Source organism: Symphalangus syndactylus, chromosome 13, assembly GCF_028878055.3.
Source record: "Symphalangus syndactylus isolate Jambi chromosome 13, NHGRI_mSymSyn1-v2.1_pri, whole genome shotgun sequence".
Taxonomy (NCBI): Eukaryota; Metazoa; Chordata; class Mammalia; order Primates; family Hylobatidae; genus Symphalangus; species Symphalangus syndactylus.
This window is the reverse complement of record NC_072435.2, coordinates 23,466,158-23,486,240: the sequence shown is the minus strand read 5'-3', so window position 1 is coordinate 23,486,240 and position 20,083 is coordinate 23,466,158. Positions and strand designations below refer to the sequence as shown.

At 51.1% G+C, this 20,083-nt stretch overlaps 1 protein-coding gene and 1 long non-coding RNA gene across 3 annotated transcripts in view; both read right to left on the bottom strand.

The window, feature by feature from the left end:
- Positions 1–12,883, bottom strand: part of LOC129459216 (receptor-type tyrosine-protein phosphatase H) — a 30,084-nt gene extending 17,201 nt beyond the window's left edge. Inside the window, exons 1-9 of one of the 2 annotated variants that reach the window (XM_055235621.2) lie at positions 12,712–12,883; positions 11,222–11,255; positions 10,744–11,010; positions 9,086–9,352; positions 7,361–7,627; positions 5,808–6,074; positions 4,101–4,367; positions 1,820–2,089; positions 296–595 (exon numbers count right to left, since the gene is read on the bottom strand). In XM_055235621.2, the coding sequence (XP_055091596.1) occupies positions 296–595; positions 1,820–2,089; positions 4,101–4,367; positions 5,808–6,074; positions 7,361–7,627; positions 9,086–9,352; positions 10,744–11,010; positions 11,222–11,255; positions 12,712–12,762 (1,990 nt within the window). In that variant the 5' untranslated portion in view covers positions 12,763–12,883. The remainder of the gene's footprint in view (positions 1–295; positions 596–1,819; positions 2,090–4,100; positions 4,368–5,807; positions 6,075–7,360; positions 7,628–9,085; positions 9,353–10,743; positions 11,011–11,221; positions 11,256–12,711) is intronic. The other variant, XM_055235622.2, reaches the window with a different exon arrangement.
- A 4,650-nt stretch (positions 12,884–17,533) lies between these two features.
- LOC134732242 (uncharacterized) lies at positions 17,534–19,911 on the bottom strand. The gene is made up of 2 exons (XR_010115205.1): positions 18,725–19,911; positions 17,534–17,679 (listed from the first exon to the last, which is right to left on the bottom strand). It is a non-coding gene; the product is annotated as an uncharacterized lncRNA (long non-coding RNA).
- Between the last annotated feature and the right edge of the window lie 172 nt (positions 19,912–20,083).

Here is a 20,083-nt window from a genome sequence, read left to right as displayed (position 1 = left end):
CTTTCCACCCCCTCCACCCCTACCCCCACTACTCAGACCAGTTTTCTGAGACGAGCCCATCCCTTCCTCCCCAAATCCAAACTACCTCATCCTCCCTCCTTTTCTGTCCTCCCCAAATGGACACAAATGAGTCCTTTTAAACTACAACTCCCATGAGGCCTTGGGCTCCTCCATCACTGCAGCTGATGAAGTCATGGCCTGTGGCCTGATGGGATTTGTATTCCATTCATCTCTCAGCTCGCAAGGCCTGAGCTAAGCCCGGTTCACCACTTGAAGACAGGAAGGGGAGTCTCACATGTGGACGCGCAGAGGCTCTGCATGGAACTGGCTACGTCATTCCTCTCTGCCCACACGGTGAAGTTGTACAGAGTCCCGGGTTCCAGGGCCTCCACCTTGTACCACGTCTCATTGATCCTGCTGGTCTGGTTGGCCCAATTCGCTTGGGGATCTTGCCCCCTCTGGGGACGTCCCTTGCTGGCCCACTGGACCCGGTATACGTACAACTGAGAGTGGGGGTCTCCAGGGGCCTTCCACCACAGTGTGACTGAGTTCTTAGTCTGAGTTTCATTCTGGAGATCTGTGACCTCACTGGGAGCTGAGAAGTGAGAACAGAGGCCTAAGGGGGTATCCTCGAAGACCCTCCGAGCCTGCCTGCCTCTCCCCCACAGCAAAGCTGAGATATCCATTATTGATGGCTCCAGTGGCTAAGGAGGCTGAACCGCAGGAAAGAGCCTAGATACCCAAAGACCATGGGGACCAGAATCTCCTAGCCCTCTCCGTCCCCTGGCTACAGCCCTGGGTCCCACCCTGTCATCTTTCTGTTCTTCCCAAATGCACACCAATCCCACCCACTGAAACTACAATTCCCATGAGGCCATGGATTTTCTGTATCCCTGCAGCTTATGAAGTCATGGCCCCATGGTATGATGGGATTTGTAGTCCTCCACCTCTCATTGGCCCTCGAGATCTGATCTCTGTATTTTCTTTCCCACAGGAACCCCAGGTAGGGTGCCTTCTCACTCTAGACACACCACGTGTCTAGAGGGAGCTGACAAGTTTCATCTTTTTAGCCCAAATGACCAAGGATTAAAGAGTTCCAGGTTCAGGCCAGGCATGGTGGCTCACTCCTGTAATCTCAGTGCTTTGGGAGGCCGAGGCAGGAGGATCACTTGAGCCCAAGAATTCGACACCAGCTTGGGCACCATAATGAGACCCTGTCTCTACAAAAAATATTTTTTTAAATGAGCTGGGCATGGTGGCGCATGTTTGTGGTCCTAGCTACTCAGGAGGCTGAGGTGGGAGGATCACTTGAGCCCAGGAGGTCGAGGTCTGCAGTAAACCATGATCACACCACTGCACTCCAGCCTGGGCAACAGAGCAAGACCCTGTCACAAAAAAAAAAAAGAATGAACCTAGTCTCCATAGTGATTCTGATTTTTCTCATGAGCGGGACCCACCGTGCCTAGGCTGAGAGGTGGGGCCCTCTTGCTTCATCTAATTCCCTGGGACCAGCTGTTGGCTATTGTCCAGCTGGCGACTTTGTCAGCTCCTGAGAGGTGGTGCTGGACAACTGAGGGCTCCCCCTGACCCCAAAGAGTCCACTTCCCAAAGGGAGAAAAAACAGGTCCCACAGCTTGGAAAGCCCTGTCTGCTAAGAAATGACACCTGCTAGGAAAGGGCCCTACAGGTTTAAGCTCTGGCCGGTGATGCTAGAGAGGCCGATGGGTACTCTTCATCTCCCAAGGAGCTCCCAAAGTCCCTTCATCTTTTTCCTTCCCCCATCCTAATAGAGCTGGGTTCAGAACCGACTGTGTCTCACCGGTGGCTGCAGTGAGGGTGCTGTTATAGCCTCTGACCTCATTCCTCTCAGCCCAGACGGTGAGGTGGTACAGGCTGCCAGCTTCCAGTTCCTTTAGGGTGATGTCAGTACCTGAGGTGCTTTGGGTCCTGGGGTCAGTCATGCCTTCCCCGATCCATGAGACCCAGTAGGTGTAGGAAGACTGGCCTGGGCCCTGGGGAGCTGTCCAGTGCAAAGCAATGGAGCTGTTGGTCCAGTCCTGCTTGCGGAGGCTTGTCACTGCGTTGGGGACTGGGAGAGGGAGCAGAGTCAGGATTTCCACATCCCCTAGTCCTCAAGAGTCCAGAACACAGTGATATGCCCTGTCCTTGTGCAGCCCAGCTCATTAAGAAACACTTGCTGGCAGGGCACAGTGGCTCAGGCCTGTAATCCCAGCACTTTGGGAGGCTGAGGCAAGTGGATCACCTGAGGTCAGGAGTTCAAGACCAGCCTGGGCAACATGATCAATGGGGTTTAGTAGAAACCCTGTCTCTAGTAAAAATACAAAAGTTAGCTGGGCATGGTGTGACGTGTGCCTGTAATTCCAGCTACTCAGGAAGCGGAGGCCCGAGAATCACTTGAACCTGGGAGGCGGAGCTTGCAGTGAGCCGAGATTGCACCACTGCACTCCAGCCTGGGCAACAGAGTGAGACTCAGTCTCAAAAAAAAAGAAAAAGAAAAAGAAAAAACTTTAATGTGTGCACATCTCACAGGGGGTCCTGTTAAATGCGGGTTCTGAGCAGTAGGTCTGGGGTGGAGCTGACATCTCTCATTTCCAGTCAGCTCCCCAGAACACTGATGCTGCTCACACGTGGGTCGTAATTTGAGTAGTACTATAGCCTCCATATGTGTGTCCCCTCCCACAAATTCGTATGCTGAAACCTAATCTCCAATGGAGGCCAGGCACGGTGGCTCACGCCTGTAATCCCAGCACGTTGGGAGGCCGAGGCAGGTGGATCACGAGGTCAGGAGATTGAGACCATCCTGGCTAATATGGTGAAACATGTCTCTACTAAAAATACAAAAAATTAGCTGGGCATGGTGGCGGGCACCTGTAGTCCCAGCTATGCGGGAGGCTGAGGCAGGAGAATGGTGTCAACCCGGGAGGCAGAGCTTGCAGTGAGCCGAGATCGCGCCACTGCACTCCAGCCTGGGTGACAGAGCGAGACTCCATCTCAAAACAAACAAAAAAATCTCCAATGGAATAGCATTAAGAGATAGGGCCCTTGAAGATTAGGTCATAAACGTGAAGCCTTTATCCCTGGGGTTACTGCCTAAGAGAGGCCCAATGACCCAGCACAGTTTCACATTTCATGTGAGCTTACATGCCTGTAATCTCAGCAAGTTGGGGGGCTGAGGTAGGGAGATTGCTTGAGGCCAGGAGTTAGAGACCAGCCTGGACCACACAGCAAGACCTCATCTCTAAAAAAAATAAATTAGTCAGGCATGGTGGCCCACGCCTGTAGTCCCTGCTACTTGGGAGGCTGAGGTGGGCAGATCACTTCAGCTCAGGAATTTGAGGCTGCAGTGAGCTAGGATCCTGTCACTGCACTCCAGCCTGGATGACAAAGCGAGACTCCAGCTCTAAAAAAAAAGAAAAAAATAAGAGAGACTCAAGGGAGCTTTGTGTGGTGATGAAGACGGTCTCTCACTTTCCAATATGGTAGGCATTAGCACTGTGGAGGACGAAGCGGGGACTGGGAGCCCCTCAACAGGCCTGTTGAGCACTTGAAATATGAAACTGAATTTGCAGTTTCATGCAACTTGAATGAGTTGAAATTTAATAGCCACATGTGGCTAGTGGCTACCATATTGGACAATGGAGGTATAGACACAGGAAGCTGTCCACATCAGGATCATGGAGCTGATGATCTGAGTTTCCATCCTCAGTATGTGACACAGTTGGGAACTAGAAGAAGAGTCAGAGGGTCAGAGTGTCCCCACTCACAGTATCTAATTCCTTGAAAGCTCAGGTAACATGTCTTGGCCCCTGCACGTTCCTGTTGGTGCAGGAAGATGCCCCTTGGCATTATGGTCCACATTCTAGAGAGTCCTAGACACAGACCGGCCCCAACTTAGCAGCTGGAGGTACCATGGACATTCATGCTTTCTTCGTCTCCGAGCTGAGACTGCCCCAGGATGTGGACATGAGTACCTGGCTCAATATGGCCCAGAGGGACTGTGGACTAGACAATCGGCCACATTCTCCTGCCTACTCTCCCTTAAACAAGTAAGAGCAAAACACATGGCAAGTGCCTCTCACCTGTGGAGGCATTTCGAGTCTCCCGGGAGCTGCTGATTCCATTCTTCCACACCCACACGGAAAACGCATACAAAGACCCGGGTTCAAGTCCATCCACAGTGATGTTGGTGTCTGCTGTGCTTCGAGTCTCCATTCTGCCACCATCTCCAGTGCACTCAACCCAGTAGGTGGAGTTCTGTGGGTCTGGGCCATCGGGGGCCTCCCAGGTCAGGGCGATGGAGCTGTTGGTCTGAGCCTCCACTGTCAGGTTCCTCACTGGGTTGGGAGCTGAAAACCAGTACAGGAGGGAAAATCAGTTGTTATTTCTGGCCCTCGAACTTTCCAGCCCTTCCTTAATCATTGCATCCAGCAGGTGGAGGCAGGGAGGCCCAGCTCTGCATTGTCCAGTATGGCAGCCACGAGTTCCACATGAATGTTGAGCACCGTGAAGTGGCTTTTGTGAAATGAGATGAGCCATTAGTGTAAGATCCACACCGGCTTTTGAAGAGTTGGTATGAAATTAAGAATGTCAACTATCTCATTGATACTTTATATATATATATATATATACACACACATATATATATACACATACACATATGTATATACATACACATATATATATATTTTGTGGGTATATACTCAGTGTATATATTTAATGATCCTTTCCTTATATTAATTACATGTCAAAATGATAATATTTTGTATCTGCCAGGTGCGGTGGCTCACATCTGTAATCCCAGCACTTTGGGAGGCTGAGGCAGGTGGATCACCTGAGATCAGGAGTTCGAGACCAGCCTGGCCAACATGGCAAAACTCGTCTCTACTAAAAATACAAAAGTTAGCCGGGTATGGTGGCATATGCCTGTAGTCCCAGCTACTCGGGAGGCTGAGGCAGGAGAATCACTTGAACCCAGGAGGCGGAGGTTGCAGTGAGTCAAGATCGTGCCACTACATTTCAGCCTGGGAGACAGAGACTCTGTCTCAAAAAAAAAAAAAAAAATGGACTGGGCGCGGTGGCTTACGCCTGTAATCCCAGCACTTTGGGAGGCCGAGGTGGGTGGTTCACAAGGTCAGGAGATTGAGACCATCCTGGCCAACATGGTGAAACCCCGTCTCTATTAAAAATACAAAAAATTAGCTGGGCGTGGTGGTGTGCACCTGTAGTCCCAGCTACTCAGGAGGCTGAGGCAGGAGGATGGCGTGAACCTGGGAGGCAGAGCTTGCAGTGAGCCGAGATTGCGCCACTGCACTCTAGGCTGGGCGACAGAGTGAGACTCTGTCTCAAAAAACAAAAAAAAATTGTATCTGATGGGCTACATAAAATATCTCATAGTAATTTAGTTTATTTGTTTGTTCGTTTCTTTTTGTTTGTTTGTTTTGAGACAGGGTTTCTCTCTGTTGCCCAGGCTGGAGTGCAGTGGTCCAATCAGAGCTCACTGCAACCTCTGCCTCCCGGGCTCAAGCATCCTCTCACCTCGGCCTCCCGAGTAGATGGAACCACATGTACACGCCACCACAGCTAATTTTTTAATTTTTTTGTAGAGACAGGCTGACCAGTTTCTTTTTACTTATTTTTATGTGGCTGGTAGAAAATTGAAATTCTCATGTGTGGCTTCCACTGTGTTTCTATTGGACTAAAGAATCTGTTGCATTTTGTCAGCTCTCCACCACCCCCTACCACTGTCTTATAAAAGAAGTAAACATAAGACAGCAGCTGCCTCTTACCTGTGGCACTAGTGACATTCTCCGCAGAGCTATTTACTCCGTCTTTCTCCACCCACACAGAAAACGTATACAATGACCCGGGTCCAAGCCCATCCACGGTGACTCTGGTGTCTCTTGTGGTTCGAGTCTCTGTTCTGCCACCATCTCCAGTGCACTGAACCCAGTAGGTGCAGTTCTGTGAGTCTGGGCCATCGGGGACCTCCCAGGTCAGGGCGATGGAGCTGTTGGTCTGAGCCTCCACTCTCAGGTTCCTCACTGGGTTGGGGGCTGAGAAATTAGGAAGAAAGATCTAATATAAGCAGGACTACAGAACATAATGGGGGAAGCCTGTGAGCTTTTTGTTTGTTTGTTTTTTCGAGACAGAGTCTTGGTCTGTCGTCCAGGCTGGAGTGCAGTGGCACGATCTCGGCTCACCACAACCTCCGCCACCCAGGTTCAAGCGATTCTCCTGCCTCAGCCTCCCGAGTAGGTGGGACTACAGGTGTGCACCACCACACCCAGCTAATTTTTATATTTTTTCACCACGTTGGCCAGGCTGGTCTCGAACTCCTGACCTCAAGTGATCCTCCCACCTCGGCCTCCCAAAGTGCTGGGACTACAGGCGTGAGGCAACATGCCTGGCCAAGTGGGCATTTTTGATCATCAAAGTTCCTCGTTCTCCCTCAACAGCTGGTGACAGAGAGTATGGCCTAGACCAGTGCTTCTCAATCTTTACTGTGTGCACATCTCACAGGGGACCTTGTGAAATGCATGTTCTCACTCAGCAGGGCTAGGATGGAGCTGAGAGTCCGCACTACCCCCCACCCTTTTTTTCCCCACCAGTGTCACTTGCCAATGTATTTCCATCAGCTCTGAGAGACACAGATGCTGCCCACACATGGACCACACTTTGGGTAGCAAAGACCTGAGCCAGCGCTTTCCAACTGAGCTTCTGCAATGATGGAAATGCTTTCCCACCTTCCAGTATGGTAGGAGAACAGAGAAGGAAATGGAAGCCCTTCCACAGGGCTTTCAAATATATGAAATATGAAACTGAATTTGCAGTTTCATGCAACTTGAATGAGTTGAAATTTAATAGCCACGTGTGGCTCGTGGCTACCATATTGGACAATGGAGGTGTAGACACAGGAACCTGTCCGCATCAGGATCATAGAGCTGATGATCTGAGTTTCCATCCTCAGTATGTGACACAGTTGGGAACTAGAAGAAGAGTCAGAGGGTCAGAATGTCCCCACTCACAGTATCTAATTCCTTGAAAGCTCAGGTAACATGTCTTGGCCCCTGCACATTCCTGTTGGTGCAGGAAGATGCCCCTTGGCATTATGGTCCACATTCTAGAGAGTCCTAGACACAGACCGGCCCAACTTAGCAGCTGGAGGTACCATGGACATTCATGCTTTCTTCGTCTCCGAGCTGAGGCTGCCCCAGGATGTGGACATGAGTACCCGGCTCAATATGGCCCAGAGGGACTGTGGACTAGACAATCGGCCACATTCTCCTGCCTACTCTCCCTTAAACAAGTAAGAGCAAAACACATGGCGACTGCCTCTCACCTGTGGAGGCATTTTGAGTCTCCCTGGAGCTGTTCATTCCATTCTTCCACACCCACACGGAAAACGCATACAAAGACCCGGGTTCAAGTCCATCCACAGTGATGTTGGTGTCTGCTGTGCTTCGAGTCTCCATTCTGCCACCATCTCCAGTGCACTCAACCCAGTAGGTGGAGTTCTGTGGGTCTGGGCCATCGGGGGCCTCCCAGGTCAGGGCGATGGAGCTGTTGGTCTGAGCCTCCACTCTCAGGTTCCTCACTGGGTTGGGAGCTGAAAACCAGTACAGGAGGGAAAATCAGTTGTTATTTCTGGCCCTCGAACTTTCCAGCCCTTCCTTAACCATTGGATCCAGCAGGTGGAGGCAGGGAGGCCCAGCTCTGCATTGTCCAGTATGGCAGCCACGAGTTCCACGGGAATGTTGAGCACCGTGAAGTGGCTTTTGTGAAATGAGATGAGCCATTAGTGTAAGATCCACACCAGCTTTTGAAGAGTTGGTATGAAATTAAGAATGTCAACTATCTCATTGATACTTTATATATATATATATATATATATATACACACACACATACACATATATATGTACACACACCTGTATATATATACATACACATATATATATATTTTGTGGGTATATACTCAGTGTATATATTTAATGATCCTTTCCTTATATTAATTACATGTCAAAATGATAATATTTTGTATCTGCCAGTTGCAGTGGCTCACACCTATAATCCCAGCACTTTGGGGGCTGAGGCAGGCAGATCACCTGAGATCAGGAGTTCGAGACCAGCCTGGCCAACATGGCGAAACCCCGTCTCTACTAAAAATACAAAAGTTAGCCGGGTGTGGTGGCATATGCCTGTAGTCCCAGCTACTCGGGAGGCTGAGGCAGGAGAATCACTTGAACCCAGGAGGCGGAGGTTGTAGTGAGTCAAGACCGTGCCACTACATTTCAGCCTGGGAGACAGAGACTCCGTCTCAAAAAAAAAAAAAAAAAAAAATGGATTGGGTGCGGTGGCTTATGCCTGTAATCCCAGCACTTCGGGAGGCCGAGGCAGGTGGATCACAAGGTCAGGAGATCGTGACCATCCTGGCCAACATGGTGAAACCCCGTCTCTACTAAAAATACAAAAAATTAGCCAGGCATGGTGGTGTGCATCTGTAGTCCCAGCTACTCAGGAGGCTGAGGCAGGAGGATGGCGTGAACCCGGGAGGCAGAGCTTGTAGTGAGCCGAGATCGCGCCACTGCACTCCAGCCTGGGCAACAGAGCAAGACTCTGTCTCAAAAAACAAAAAAATATTGTATCTGATGGGCTACATAAAATATCTCATAGTAATTTAGTTTATTTGTTTGTTTGTTTCTTTTTTTGCTTGTTTTGAGACAGGGTTTCTCTCTGTTGCCCAGGCTGGAGTGCAGTGGTCCAATCAGAGCTCACTACAACCTCTGCCTCCCAGGCTCAAGCGATCCTCTCACCTCGGCCTCCCGAGTAGATGGAACCACATGTACACGCCACCACAGCTAATTTTTTAATTTTTTTGTAGAGACAGGCTGACCAGTTTCTTTTTACTTATTTTTATGTGGCTGATAGAAAATTGAAATTCTCATGTGTGGCTTCCACTGTGTTTCTATTGGACTAAAGAACCTGTTGCATTTTGTCAGCTCTCCACCACCCCCTACCACTGTCCTTATAAAAGAAATAAACATAAGACAGCGGCTGCCTCTTACCTGTGGCACTAGTGACATTCTCCACAGAGCTATTTACTCCGTCTTTCTCCACCCACACAGAACACGTATACAATGACCCGGGTCCAAGCCCATCCACGGTGACTCTGGTGTCTCTTGTGGTTCGAGTCTCTGTTCTGCCACCATCTCCAGTGCACTGAACCCAGTAGGTGCAGTTCTGCGAGTCTGGGCCATCGGGGACCTCCCAGGTCAGGGCGATGGAGCTGTTGGTCTGAGCCTCCACTCTCAGGTTCCTCACTGGGTTGGGAGCTGAAAACCAGTACAGGAGGGAAAATCAGTTGTAGTTTCTGGCCCTCGAACTTTCCAGCCCTTCCTTAACCATTGGATCCAGCAGGTGGAGGCAGGGAGGCCCAGCTCTGCATTGTCCAGTATGGCAGCCACGAGTTCCACGTGAGTGTTGAGCACTGTGAAGTGGCTTTTGTGAAATGCGATGAGCCATTAGTGTAAGATCCACACCGGCTTTTGAAGAATTGGTATGAAATTAAGAATGTCGGCCGGGCGCGGTGGCTCACGCTTGTAATCCCAGCACTTTGGGAGGCCGAGGCGGGCGGATCACGAGGTCAAGAGATCGAGACCACGGTGAAACCCCGTCTCTACTAAAAATACAAAAAATTAGCCGGGCGCGGTGGCGGGCGCCTGTAGTCCCAGCTACTCGGAGAGGCTGAGGCAGGAGAATGGCGTGAACCCGGGAGGCGGAGCTTGCAGTGAGCCGAGATTGCGCCACTGCACTCCAGCCTGGGCGACAGAGCGAGACTCTGTCTCAGAAAAAAAAAAAAAAAAAAAAGAAATTAAGAATGTCAACTATCTCATTGATCCTTTATATATATTTTTTGTGTGTGAGTATATACTCGGTGTATATATTTAATGATCCTTTTTATATTGATTACATGTCAAAATGAAAATATTTTGTATCTGCCGGGTGTGGTGGCTCACGCCTGTAATCCCAGCACTTTGGGAGGCCGAGGCAGGCAGATCACCTGAGGTCAGGAGTTCGAGACCAGCCTGGCCAACATGGCGAAACCCCGTCTCTACAAAAAATACAAAAGTCAGCCAGGCGTGGTGGCGTATGCCTGTAGTCCCAGCTACATGGGAGGCTGAGGCAGGAGAATCGCTTGAACCCGGCAGGCAGAGCTTGCAGTGAGTCAAGATCGTGCCACTGCACTCCAACCTGGGCAACAGAGCAAGACTCTGTCTCAAAAAAAAAAAATTGTATCTGATGGACTACATAAAATGTCTCATAGTAATTTAGTTTATTTGTTTTTTTTCTTTTTCTTTTTCTTTTTTTTTTTTTTGAGACAGGGTTTCTCTCTGTTGCCCAGGCTGGAGTGCAGTGGTCCAATCAGAGCTCACTGCAACCTCTCCCTCCCAGGCTCAAGCGATCCTCTCACCTCGGCCTCCCGAGTAGATGGAACCACATGTACACGCCACCACAGCTAATTTTTTAATTTTTTTGTAGAGACAGGCTGACCAGTTTCTTTTTACTTATTTTTATGTGGCTGATAGAAAATTGAAATTCTCATGTGTGGCTTCCACTGTGTTTCTATTGGACTAAAGAACCTGTTGCATTTTGTCAGCTCTCCACCACCCCCTACCACTGTCCTTATAAAAGAAATAAACATAAGACAGCGGCTGCCTCTTACCTGTGGCACTAGTGACATTCTCCACAGAGCTATTTACTCCGTCTTTCTCCACCCACACAGAAAACATATACAATGACCCAGGTCCAAGCCCATCCACGGTGACTCTGGTGTCTCTCGTGGTTTGAGTCTCTGTTCTGCCACCATCTCCAGTGCACTGAACCCAGTAGGTGCAGTTCTGTGAGTCTGGGCCATTGGGGACTTCCCAGCTCAGGGAGATGGAGCTGTTGGTCTGAGCCTCCACTCTCAGGTTCCTCACTGGGTTGGGGGCTGAGAATTGGGAAGGAGGGTCCGGTGAAAAGGGAACCAGGTCAGTACAATCCCTCCCAACCCCCTGAGCTCATGCCCCAAGTCCAGAAACAACAGCGCTCATAAGCCCCTACCATGGACCACTGGACCCCACGGGGACCACCCAGAGGCTCACGGCACTTGCGGTCCCACCTCTTCGAGTGGGCAGTGAGTTCAGGCAGGGGTCACTCACCGGCCGCCCTGGCCCCTGTCCAGCTGCACAGGCCCTGGAGGGAACCCAGAGAGAATGGCGTCAGCCTCTCAACCACTCCTCCACCCAGTGAGGCCTCGGGGCTGGGAGGAGCGGCTGGTCCCCCGCCCCATGAGTCACCCTTGCATGGGAAGGAGGGGCAGGCGTTAGGCTGGGCTGTCACGAAGGTCACCCCAACCGTCTTTCCTGGGTCGAGGAGAGAAGGGGGAGCATGGCAGGAGTGGAGCTTGGGGAGCTGGGGTTGGCTCCACCCAATAAGGCCGAGAGATAAAATTAATGATTTCATTTCCCGAAATATACGGCCTTGGTAAACCGAGGGCAGAGAGCAATGAACAGATTGGGAAGAGACAAAAAAACCAAGGTTGGGGATCAGGAACCTTGGCCTGAGGGAGGAGGGGCTGGGGGCCTGGGTCTGAGGGAGGAGGGGCTGGGGGTCTGGACTCCTGGGTCTGAGGGTGGAGGGCCTGGGCGCCTGGGTCTGAGGGAGGAGGGTGGAGGGCCTGGACTCCTGGGTCTGAGGGAGGAGGGTGGAGGGCCTGGACTCCTGGGTCTGAGGGAAGAGAGGTTGGGGGTCTGGAATCCTGAGTCTGAGGGAGGAGGAGCTGGGGGCCTGGACTCCTAGTCTGAGGGAGGAGGGGCTGCTCCGTCTGTGAGCACAGCTGTGTGTCGTCTGAAGCCAGTGTCCTCCGCAGCAGACATGACAGTATCTAACAGCCCGGGTGAAGCCGGTGTCCCCCCCAGCAGACATGACAGTATCTAACAGCCCGGGTGAAGCCGGTGTCCCCCGCAGCAGACATGACAGTATCTAAGAGCCCGGGTGAAGCCGGTGTCCCCCGCAGCAGACATGACAGTATCTAAGAGCCCGGGTGAAGCCGGTGTCCCCCGCAGCAGACATGACAGTATCTAAGAGCCCGGGTGAAGCCGGTGTCCCCCGCAGCAGACATGACAGTATCTAACAGCCCGGGTGAAGCCGGTGTCCCCCGCAGCAGACATGACAGTATCTAACAGCCCGGGTGAAGCCGGTGTCCCCCGCAGCAGACATGACAGTATCTAACAGCCCGGGTGAAGCCGGTGTCCCCCGCAGCAGACATGACAGTATCTAACAGCCCGGGTGAAGCCGGTGTCCCCCGCAGCAGACATGACAGTATCTAAGAGCCCGGGTGAAGCCGGTGTCCCCCGCAGCAGACATGACAGTATCTAAGAGCCCGGGTGAAGCCGGTGTCCCCCGCAGCAGACATGACAGTATCTAACAGCCCGGGTGAAGCCGGTGTCCCCCGCAGCAGACATGACAGTATCTAAGAGCCCGGGTGTAAGACTCTCCTACAGTCTCTGCCAAGCCTGAAGCCCTCTGCCTTCTCCAGGGGATCTTCAGCACCTACTTCCTCAAGATCGAGGTGCAAGGATCCAGCTCCTTCTCCCTCAGACCTGGGAGTCCCTGCCTTGGGAGCCCGCTCTGGGTGGGGAGCACTTACCAGCAGCACCAGGTTCCCCCAGAGCCCGAGGCCCCCGCCAGCCCCGGCCATGCCTCCAGACACTGCCGGGGACCCAGGAGTCCCAGGCCTGGTCCTTCTACCTGCTGGACTTTACACTCAAGAATTTCCCCTTTCCCAGATCATTGGTGAAGCCAGGGGCCAGGGCGGGAAGGGGAGGAGGAGGAAGTGGAACCCAGCTCTCAGCCCTGCCCTGCTGGCCCTCACCTTCCTCCCTCACCGCTGCCTCTAGCTCTGACACTGGAGACACCTCCGATCCTTTCTCGAGCCCCCAGCCCACTCCACTTTGTCCCCTGAAATCTCCCTCTGCACCCCAGGTACTGGGTGCTGCGCCCCACTGCTGCACGGACGCGGGACGTGGGGCAGAGGGTGAGAGCAGGGGGTGCTGAGAGAAAGGCCAGCTGACTCCCTCACCTCCCTGGTGGGTGATCACACATCAAGAGCAGCCTGGGGCTTAGACCTCACGCCCCTCGTCCCTGGAGCACGCTCTTCCATTCAGGCTCTCACGCCTTTCCCCTCTCCGTCTCCCACAAGCCCTTGCAGCTCTCACAAAATCAGCCCAGCGGGCTCCCACCTCTTGGCCTTTGCCTAGACAGTCTTCCCCACCAGGTGCACCTGCCTACTTTCCCCCCAACAGTCTCTGCCCTACTCCTCCATTAGGATTCAGCTTGGAAATGACCCACGCCAGGCGCGGGGCCTTTCTAGCCCAGTCAGGACCCTGTGCACTGTCTTCCACACCCCAGATGCTCTAATTTGCATATCCATCTGTGACCCTGAGCAAATGACTTAAGTCCACAGCGACTCAGATTCCTCATCTCTAAAGAATGGGCACCTTTGTAAATATGCTAAGAGAAATAGATGAGTTACTACGTGGAAAGTCTTGGAACAATGCCTGGCCCGTTTTAAACACTTGATAAATCTTAGTCATGTTTATTTTTAGTTCATCCCTAGGCCACCTGTGCTCAGAAAGGGCCTGACACCCAGCGCTTTTCAAGGTGTTTTTGTTGACTTACTGTGTGCACATGTGGACTGCGTTAATCTCACATATAGTGCGGAAGTTAAGAATACAAACCCCAGCCGGGCATGTTGGTGTGTGCCCAGCTACTCAGGAGGCTGAAGTGGGAGGATCACTTGAGCCCAGGAGTTTGAGACCAGCCTGGGCAATATAGCAAAACCCCATCTTTACAAAGAAAAACAAAAAGAAAGAAAAAATTACCCAGGCATGGTAGTGCACGCCTGTAGTCCCAGCTACCCGGGAGGCTGAGGTGGGAGGATCACCTGAGCCTGGGAAGTCAAGGCTGCAATAAGCTGCGATTGTGCCACTGCACTCCAGCCTGGGTGAAAGAGTGAGCCCCTGTCTCAGAAAGCAAAAGAATGGCCGGGCGCGGTGGCTCACACCTGTAATCCCAGCACTTTGGGAGGTCGAGGTGAGCAGATCACCTGAGGTCAGGAGTTCGAGACCAGCCTGGCCAACACGGTGAAACCCCATGTCTACTAAAAATGCAAAAATTAGCTGGCTGTGGTGGCGGGCGCCTGTAGTCCCAGCTACTCAGGAGGCTGAGGCAGGAGAATGTTGTGAACCCGGGAGGCGATGCTTGCAGTGAGCCGAGATTGCACCACTGTACTCCAGCCTGGGCGACAGAGCAAGACTCCATCTCAAAAAAAAAAAAAAAAAAAAAAGGAAACAAAACAGCTGATCATGGTTTCTCACGCCTGTAATCCCAGCACTTTGGGAGGCTGAGACGAGAGAATTCCTTGCGCCCAGGAGTTCAAGACCAGCCTGGGGAACATAGGGAGATCCCGTCTCTGTAAAAAGTAGAAGTAAATTAGCCAAGCATGGTGGTGCACGCCTGTGGTCCCAGCTACTCAGGAGGCTGAGGAGGGAGGATCAGTTGAGCCCAAGAGGTGGAGGCTGCAGTGAGCTGTGATTGCACCACTGCACTCCAGCTGGGGTGACAGAGGGAGACTCTGTCTCAAAATAAACAAATAAATAAATAAGTTCTCACACCACCGCTTTGAGAAGTAAGTTTCTCTGTCTCTGAGAGCCTCAGTTTCCCCATCTGTATACAGAAGGGTTTGGTTGCTAGAAGTTTCCTTTCAGTGGGCACCGGATGTAATTCGTGCCAATCACTTGCTTGGGTTTCTGTTTTAACGTTTCTCTATTTCTCTCCTATATCTTAAAAAAAAAATTTTTTTTTATTGAGACAGGGTCTTGCTTTGTTGCCCAGGCTGGTCTCGAACTCCTAGACTCAAGTGATGCTCCCGCCTTGGCCTCCCAAAGCTCTGGGATTACAGGCATGCGCCACCACACCCAGCTGTCTCCCCTATACTTTTTGAGGTCTCTCTCTCCTCCTCCTTCTCCTCCTCCTCCTCCTCACTGTCTGTCTCTTCCCTCTTTCTCTCTTCCCTCCCATCTAGATCCCCAACTTATAAACATGGTCACCCTCCCTGTCTAAAAAAACATACATCACTGACATTGACTCCACACCCACCATCCTACCACACTCTACTTGCCTTCTCTTCAAAACCCAACTCCTCGGCCGGGCATGGTGGCTCACGCCTGTAATCCCAGCACTATGGGAGGCTGAGGCAGGCGGATGACCTGAGGTCAGGAGTTCAAGACCATCCTGGCCAACATGGTGGCCATCTCTACTAAAAATACAAAAATTAGCTGGGCGTGGTTGCGCATGCCTGTAATCACAGCTACTCAGGAGGCTGAGGCAGGAGAATTGCTTGAACCCAGGAGGCGGACGCTGCAGTGAGCTGAGATTACACCACTGCACTCTAGCGTGGGTGACAGAGGGATACTCCATCTCAAAAAACAAAAAGCAACAATAAAAAATTCAACCACTCCACAAAATGGCCCACATTCCCCAGCTTCCAAAGTCCTCCTGAAGCAGCTGCCTGTGTATGGGGAAGGCACACCAAAAACAAAACCTGTAGGACCTCGGACGTGGGCCCTCCCACTCCAGTCTGGCCTTCAGATGAATGCAGCCCCAGCCAACATCTTAGCAGCAACCTCAGGAGAGACTCGGCCGTGCTCCTCTTTTCCCCTTAAGAACAGAAATTCCCACGGAGCCACTAATGAGAGTCCCATTAGCACAACCCTCACCACCTGAGTTCTTTTCAATTCCTCTTACCAGCGTGATGAGAAGCACCAAGACAGTGTTGCTTGGTGTATATAATGATACCATCTCTAGGTCTGGTGAGCAGGAACCAAAGTGACCACAGTGGGGCAGCACAGCGCCTTGGCTCAGGTTTCCCAGAAGCAGAGCCTGAGGCAGGGATTCAGATGCTCATGAACTGTTTGAGGGTTTGCTTTCAGAAGAAAGAGAGTGATGAAAGCAGTATGGGGCAGAGGAAGGAGCCAAGTGAGGCTGTCGCTTCAGAGGGATCCCATCACAGAGACAGGATCTGAACTTTTAACCTCTAATCTTCGTCTATGGGCTTCTCCAGGGGCGAGAGTTTCATGACTTTCCTAGTAAAACACGTTCCTCTCAGGTCTAGAGCAAGTTTTTTTGTTTTTTTGTTTTTTTGTCTTTTTTTTTTTTTTAGATGAAGTCTCACTCTCACTCTGCCACCCAGGGTGAAGTGCAGTGGCACCATCTTGTCTCACTGCAACCTCCACCTCCCAGGTTAAGTGATCCTCCTGCCTCAGCCTCCCGAGTAGCTGGGATTACAGGCACCTGCCATCACACCCAGCTACTTTTTGTTTTTTTGGTTTTTTGTTGGTTTGTTTGTTTTTTCGAGACAGAGTCTTTCTCTGTTGCTCAGGCTGGAGTGCAGTGGCATGATCTTGGCTCACTGCAAGCTCCACCTCCTAGGTTCACGCCATTCTCCTGCCTCAGCCTCCCAAGTAGCTGGGACTACAGGTGCCCGCCACCATGCCTAGCTAATTTTTAATATTTTTTAGTAGAGATGGGGTTTCACCATGTTAGCCAGTATTGTCTTGATCTCCTGACCTCGTGATCCGCCTGCCTTGGCCTCCCAAAGTGCTGGGATTACAGGCGTGAGCCACTGTGCCTGGTCAGTTTTTATATTTTTAGTAGAGATGGGGTTTCACCATGGTGGCCAGGCTGGTCTCGAACTCCTGACCTCATGTGATCTGCCTGCCTCGGCGTCCCAAAGTACTGGGATTACAGGTGTGAGCCACTGTGCCCAGCCAAGACCAAGTCTCTTGAGAATGTGGCATCTGCAAGCAGCCAACACTGCTTAATAATGAGTGTTTAGTGCCTGCAAAGGAGATCTGCGTGAGGCACCAGCACTTCCACCCCTAAAACCTCGCACCTGTTATCAGTCCTGAGCCAGTTCTGAGTCTTGGAACGCCTTCCATGTAGGGGATGCTTTTCCCTCAGGGAGGACTCACCGATACTAGTCAAAGTACATACTGTAAACCTTCCTCCCAGTTTTCCCAATATCCATGGTCGCTGGGGATTAGAGAAAGAGAAAAGATTACTGGACTCTGACTCTGAATCGATCCTAATTTGTAGGCACGCAAAGGTCACTGTGAATCATGGTCTGACTGGTGTGCTTGGGGGTGTCAGGTAACGAATGGAGGATTCATCTAAAGACCATCACACAGTGGGTCAAGGGGACTCTAAAGACGCTGTGTGGCTCCTTCGTCAGGCCTTGAGAGTGAAGTTGAAATCGACATACGCATAGAATGGCAGACACAATGCTTTGGCTTCCCTGATCTGTAGTGTGAAAGCTTTGATGGTGGGAAAAAGAAATGGAAGCCCCTAGAAATTCTCCCATCTATATTAGGCCAGTCTTTCATTGCTATAAAGAAATACCTGAGACTGGGTAATTTATAAAGAAGAGAGATTTAATTGGCTCGCGGCTCTGCAGGCTGTACAGGAAGCATGGTGCTGGCATCTGCTCAGCTTCTGGGCAGGCCTCAGGGAGCTTTTCCACTCATGGCCGAAGGTGAAGAGGGAGCAGGCACATAACCTGTCGAAAGCAGGAGCAAGAGAGAGAGGACGGGAGGTGCCACACACTTTTATTTTTTATTTTATTATTATTAAATTTTTGAGATGGAGTTTCCCTCTGTCACCCAGGCTGGAGTGCAGTGATACCATCTTGGCTCACTGCAACGTCCACCTCCTGGGTTCAACTCCCAGCTAGTTTTTGTATTTTTAGTAGAGATAGGGTTTTACCATGTTGTCCGGGCTGGTCTCAAACTCCTGACCTCAGGCGATCCACGCACCTCGGCCTCCCAAAGTGCTGAGATTACAGATGTGAGCCACCGCGCCCGGCCTTGCCACGTACTTTAAAATAACCAGATCTCTTGTTAGCTCACTCATCACCGTGGGGATGGTACTAAACCATTTATGAGGGGACCACCCCCAAGATCCAAACACCTCCCACCAAGTCCCGCCTCCAACACTGGGGATTCCATTTCAACATGAGATTTGGCGGGGACACAGGTCCAAACCATAGTATCATCCTTCCCAAATAGTCAACCCAGGGAATCACAGAGACTAGCGCCAGCATCAAGCCTTGGAAAACACGGGGGTGGGATACGGGTGGGTGATTCCTAGAACATTATCCTTTGATTCACATGATTAATCTATGCAGGAGCTTATGGATCTTGGAAGACAGAAGTAAGAAACGGTGATTCCGGCCAGGCGCAGTGGCTCACGGCTGTGATCCCAGCACTTTGGGAGGCCGAGGCAAGCGGATCACGAGGTCAGGAGATCGAGACCATCCTGGCTAACACGGTGAAACCCTGTCTCTACTAAAAATACAAAAAATTAGCCGGGCGTGGTGGCGGGCGCCTCTAGTCCCAGCTACTCAGGAGGCTGAGGCAGGAGAATGGTGTGAACCCAGGAGGCAGAGCTTGCAGTGAGCGGAGATGGCACCATTGCACTCCAGCCTCGGAGACAGAGTGAGACTCCGTCTCAAAGAAAAAAAAAAAAAAAAAAAAGAAAGAAAGAAAAAAGAAAAGAAAAAAAAAGAAGAAGAAAAGAGAGAGAGAAAAAAGAAATGGTGATACCTTCGGAGGTGGCTGGTCTTCTCAGGGTAAGGTCTCCTTCAGCAAATCAACACAGCCCCTGGCACCTGGTATTCAGCTAATGAACTGGAAATCTACAGGAAAAGGCGTTTTGCCTGTAGAAGTTAGCCTGAATGAAGAGTGTTCTTTACTCCAACAGTGATAGAAGGTGTGATTCCCTCTAGACTGTCTGGGACCTTGGTCATCTTATCAACCCATAAGACATCACACTATTCCCTCTCGCTCCTGGGTAGCAATTTATCCTCACTGGAATGGACACTTACAGGTGTTTATTCATTTCTCAGTAAGATTTGTTGAATGAATGAAGGAAGGAAGGAAGGAATGAATGATATCTTTACCTTGAGATTGGAGTTCTTTCAGATCAGCTCTCTGCCCACCTCACCAGCCTCTTCTCGTATCTTTACTCCAGCTACACAGATGTCCGTGCATGTTTTTCTTAGCATTCCAGGTTGATTCAAACCTCAGGGCCTTTGCACACACTGTTCCCTCTGCCTGGTAAAATCTTTCTCCTCCAGCCAGGGCCTACTTCTCTACTTCTGGTTGACCCCAGATATAGTTGGCTACTCCCTCCTATGTTTGGAGCCAAACTAAACAAATCTCTTATTATAATACTCATCACATTGTCTGTGGCTTTGCCTATTTTTCCTTTCTTTTATCAGAGTGGAAGAAGCTTCTTTGGGAGAGACAAGTCTATTCATCTTGGGGGACATCAGGCCAACTCCACACCGAAGGCTGATGAAACTTCAGGCGATACCACTTAATCTGAATCTGATGACGTGTGTCACGTTATCCAGGTCCACACTCAGGGATCTGGTCTGCGTTTTCATGTAAGCTTGCTCCACTCTCACTTTCCCTGGACTCTCATCCAGGATTAGATTTCTCTTTTTTTTTCTTTTAAATGGAATCTCGTTCTGTCACCCAGGCTGGAGTGCAGTGGTGCCATCTTGGCTCACTGCAACCCCTGCCTCCTGGGTTCAAGCGATTCTCCTGCCTTGGCCTCCCGAATAGCTGGGATTACAGGCATGTGCCACCACTCCTGGCTAATTTTTGTATTTTTAGTAGAGATGGGGTTTTGCCATGTTGGCTAGGCTGTTCTCGAACTCCTGACCTCATGTGATCCACCCGCCTCAGCCTCCCAAAGTGCTGGGATTACAGGCATGAGCCACCACGCCTGGCCGCGATTAGATCTTTGATCTCATTGCAGGTGAACCAGTCCAGACCCCCACACGGGTTTTCCAGCTTGCTCGCTCCTCACGCTGTGGCTGCGTCCTGTGTTGCTGTGTTTCCACTGAATCCAGCCCGTGTTTTCGCTCTTCCTGGCCTTGCGGGGAGCCAGGATTG